Source organism: Myotis davidii, unplaced genomic scaffold (assembly GCF_000327345.1).
Source record: "Myotis davidii unplaced genomic scaffold, ASM32734v1 scaffold1693, whole genome shotgun sequence".
Classification (NCBI taxonomy): Eukaryota; Metazoa; Chordata; class Mammalia; order Chiroptera; family Vespertilionidae; genus Myotis; species Myotis davidii.
In genome coordinates this window covers 534,236-538,363 of record NW_006284386.1, presented here as the reverse complement: position 1 = coordinate 538,363, position 4,128 = coordinate 534,236, and the positions used below count along the sequence as shown (strand labels likewise).

Sequence of the window (4,128 nt, the reverse complement as noted above, 5' to 3'; positions counted from 1 at the left end):
AGAAAAATCTTCCTGTACTTGCAGTGGCCACACCTACTCTGGCCAATGTCCTGTTCCTACCTGTGACTGACAGACAAGCGCCTTCCCTATTGTCACTCAGACCTTACTGGGCCTGTGTCTGTTCTCCCCTGTCCAATCCCTTCCCCCAGGATCTTCAGGGAATGGGCCTGGGGAATGTTAAACTGCAGCTTCCTGTCAAAACTGCACAGGTGGCATGCCTGTGCTATTGGCCTTCCCTTTGCACCTTTCCAGTTAATAACTGGGTTAGTTACAAAGGTATCATTAACATGCAAGCTGTGTCTTGGACTCTTTTCTAGGAGCTTGGTGTGCAGACTAAGACAAATTAATACTTTTTCTCCAACCTTCTAAATTCTTCTGGCTGGGTTAATAATCAAATTAACAGAGACAGATTAACAGGAGAAAATCAAATGTTTAAGACATGAGCATGGGGAATTCACAGAGGCATGAAAATTCAAGGACAGTGAGGCAACATTGAATATAAAAGGCATTTTGTACAAAGGAAAGGGGCTGGGGGTCTTAGATTTCAGAAGTGAGAATGGGAGATTTACAGGTAGTTGAGGATGAGCAGAACATACATGGCAGGAACATTCTTTCAAGGCAACCCAGAAGCAGGGAGACACAGAGCTACGTAGTTAACATGTCCCTGTATGAAGTCCTCTTGTTTTTATTTTGTTTTGTTTTAGAGAGAGGGAGGAGGAGAGAAAGAGAGAGAGAAACATCCATGTGAGAGAGCAACATTAATCTGTTGTCTCATATGTACCCCGACCAACTAGGGATCAAACCCGCAACCTGGTATGTGCCCTGACCAGGAATCAAACCTTAAGCCCTTTGGTGTATAGAATGACGCTCAACCAACTGAGCCATACTGGCCAGGGCTGAAGCCCTCTTGTGTACCGTACTTAATTCAAATTGAGCTAAAGCAACATCCTAAAGCAGATTTTACTGTCTGAATCGCTTGTGCAGGAAAAAGGGGAGGGTGAAAGGTTATTTCTGAGTGTTGTTTCTTAATAAACAGTTTAAAATTGGTGTCCCAAAAAGGCAGCTTCTGGGTGGTAAAACTAGTTCCCTTCAATAGACTATGACAACATGTAACCTGAGTTTTTAGAAAACTGGAGAGGCTGGTCCAAATGCCCTTTAATGTCATTTCTACCTCTAAGATACCAAAATTCCACCAATTTAAGGATATACATTTTCTATAATGGTATTGCTGGCTTAATGCAGCCACAGATATGCATGTGGTGGGTTGAAATACTTGGATTATTATAGCACCAGTATTTTATTCTTTTTTTCAACATAATATTAATAATTCATTAGAGGGAAAGAATAGCGCAGCCTAATAAAGAAAGATATTTCTTATCTCTCTTTCTTGTATCAGTTTCTCACTTTCATTTGTCTAAGCATCTCCTGCAACCCTGCCTCCTCTACATAGCATTAGACAGATGTCAACTTTCTGCTTCCTTTCCATACTCACATCATAGTTGGTAGGGTAACTTTCAGTCATTGTGACTGTATCTAACCCCTGTGTGCACATTCAGTTGCAGAAATGGGCATACATTTAAATCTGAACCAAAACGTGTTGAAATATGCATATTCATTCAACAAACATTTGTGGAGGACCATGCATTAAATCAGTACTGAGGGAAAAAGCAAAAAATTAGATACGGATCTTACCATTAAGTAGCTTCAGGTTTTCTAGCAGAGACTGTGCTTATGTAGACGAAACAATAATTCCCGTTCAAATCAGAAGGTAACATGTGGAAGATCATTTAAACAAACAAAAATGCCTATAGATGCTGGAGTATGTGGACTAGAACTCTGGAGGGATTTATAGAGGACTAAAGATTTGACATATGAAATTAAGGAAGACAGGTGTCTGGAAAGTAGTGTTTTATTCAGAATTTAACTTTAAGGTGAAAAGTAATTTCTCTGGATTAAAAATATTGTCTCATTATTTGGAATATCTAGACTTTTGTGTGCATAGCAATGTGCTCAGACTTTCTGTATGGGACAATCAGAAGATGGATCCTCCTCTTCCTCCTCCCCTTTTTACTGCTTGGTCACTATTGCTTTTAGTAGGAGGATTACTATTGTGACCTCAGCCTGGCCTTTGGGCACATTTTGCTTATAGCAGAAAGTTATCATGAGTTTATTTCACCCATGCAATGTAAACGGCAAACAACTGGTCAATTTTATATCTTCAGTTTTTCAATCAAGCAAACGGGTTGGGAGAAACCTTTTGAGTGATTAGCAAGAATTAAGCAACAATTTTTAAAAAGTAAAGAAAATAATTCAGTTTTTAAAAATTTTTTAAAAAATATATTTTTATTGATTTCAGAAAGGGAGAGGGAGAGAGATAGAAACATCAATGATGAGAGAGAATCATTGATCGACTGCCTCCTGCACCCCCCTACTGGGGGTTGAGCCTGCAACCCCGGCATGTGCCCTTGACCTGAATCAAACCAGGGTACCCTTCAGTCCATAGGCCAACGCTCTATCCACTGAGCCAAACCAGATAGGGCAAAATAATTCAGTTTTAAAGTCAGAGAGAATTATTTCCTCCACAGAAAACCTATCCTTTAAATACAGCAAGCAATAATGGCTAAGCCATTAGCGAATTTTTGGCAAGACAAAACTCTTTTAGACTTCTTCAATAACGAATAATTTTCAAGCTTTTCGGATGTAAACAAATGGAAATAACTTGGACAGAGTTCTTTGAACTGACAGATTAATAAGAAAAAATTGTTTTTAGTATTGGTGCTTGATTTTTCAGTCTCTTGAACTTCCCTGTAAATTAAGTTAATTTCTTCTGATTGAGTCATAAAGGTATGCAGTCAGTGTGAGGATTTTTTATCAGGAGAGTTTGGCCAAAATTTGCCAGGGGATTGATTTTTGTTGGTATCATTGAATTTTTCATTGTAATTTCAATACACTTCAGAGTGAGCTGAAATTTACTTTAAAAAGAATTTTAATATTATTCTATTTCTCTTTCATAGTTCTTTAATGAAAAGAACAGTGTTTCAGAGGTCTGCGTTTAAGAACCATTTTCACAGGCTACCTATCAAATTCTTATACCTACCTTGTCTTTCCAATTAGAACCTTGCCAGATGCCATTGATATTGATAGAAACATCTTTGTATATAATAGATCATCAGGCAATAATAGAGTGTCTATAAAATAACATTAGTTTAAAGAAAAGTCCCTCTGTGAAAAGAAGTTATCAGAGAGATCTGGAAAGTGTATTTTGGAACAGTTTGAATACAATACTTAAAATTATTGGTTGTCAACGAGGAGAGAAAAAAAGTGCAAAGAATGTTAGGGGTAATTAACGCAACTGATGATAGAGTTTGAAGGCTTGCTGAAGATTTGTGGGTATGTATGCACACATGTGTTTGCTGGGTTTCGCTCTAAATTCTCCTTATGTATCAACAGTTATTTTTCACATCTCTGTGGGTATGAAAAAATAATTTTTCACATTCTCTATGAGAATGGAACTTTTACCATAGATGTTGGTTTGTAAAAACTAGGCTATTCCAACCAAAGAAAAATAGTTGATCCTTTTGTATAATTTAACCTTAAATCATTTATATAGCCAAGACACATTAATAAAATAAGATCTCTTTGAACCTTAGTTTCTCTTTAATCTACAAATTAGATTTTAAAGAATGAAATATTAGGAATTCCACCAATAAATTTAAATAGAAATAGATTCATTTGAACCAATGACTGAATAAAATGGTGACATTCTCATATTAAACCTGATGATTTGGTATATTATATTACGCATTTTCTCTTATTTCATGGAGAGTGGAATTTTTATGAGCAGTATTTCAGAAAAATGTGAGTTGACTTCATGAAACTCTTTTCCATATTAAAAAAATACTTTAACTAATGCTGTTTTCTTTTAATCTTTTTCTGGAATACCTGGCCAAATATTCTAAAGACTTTGCATATTTTTCTTCAGTTTCAGCTCAAATTCTCAAGAGCAACCTTGCAGCAATGGAACAACAGATTGTTAATCTGGAACGTGACATCAAGAAATTCCCCCAAACTGAAGATCAACATGATAAATTCGTGGAAAAGATGACTATATCCTTTCTTTAAGTATTT

The 4,128-nt window shown here is 36.4% G+C and overlaps 1 protein-coding gene across 1 annotated transcript in view; it reads left to right on the top strand.

Moving 5' to 3' along the window:
* DIAPH2 (diaphanous related formin 2) overlaps window positions 1–4,128 on the top strand; it is an 870,032-nt gene that overhangs the window by 544,869 nt on the left and 321,035 nt on the right. Inside the window, exon 24 of the mRNA XM_015571867.1 lies at window positions 3,983–4,107. Within this exon, the coding sequence (XP_015427353.1) occupies window positions 3,983–4,107 (125 nt within the window). The remainder of the gene's footprint in view (window positions 1–3,982; window positions 4,108–4,128) is intronic.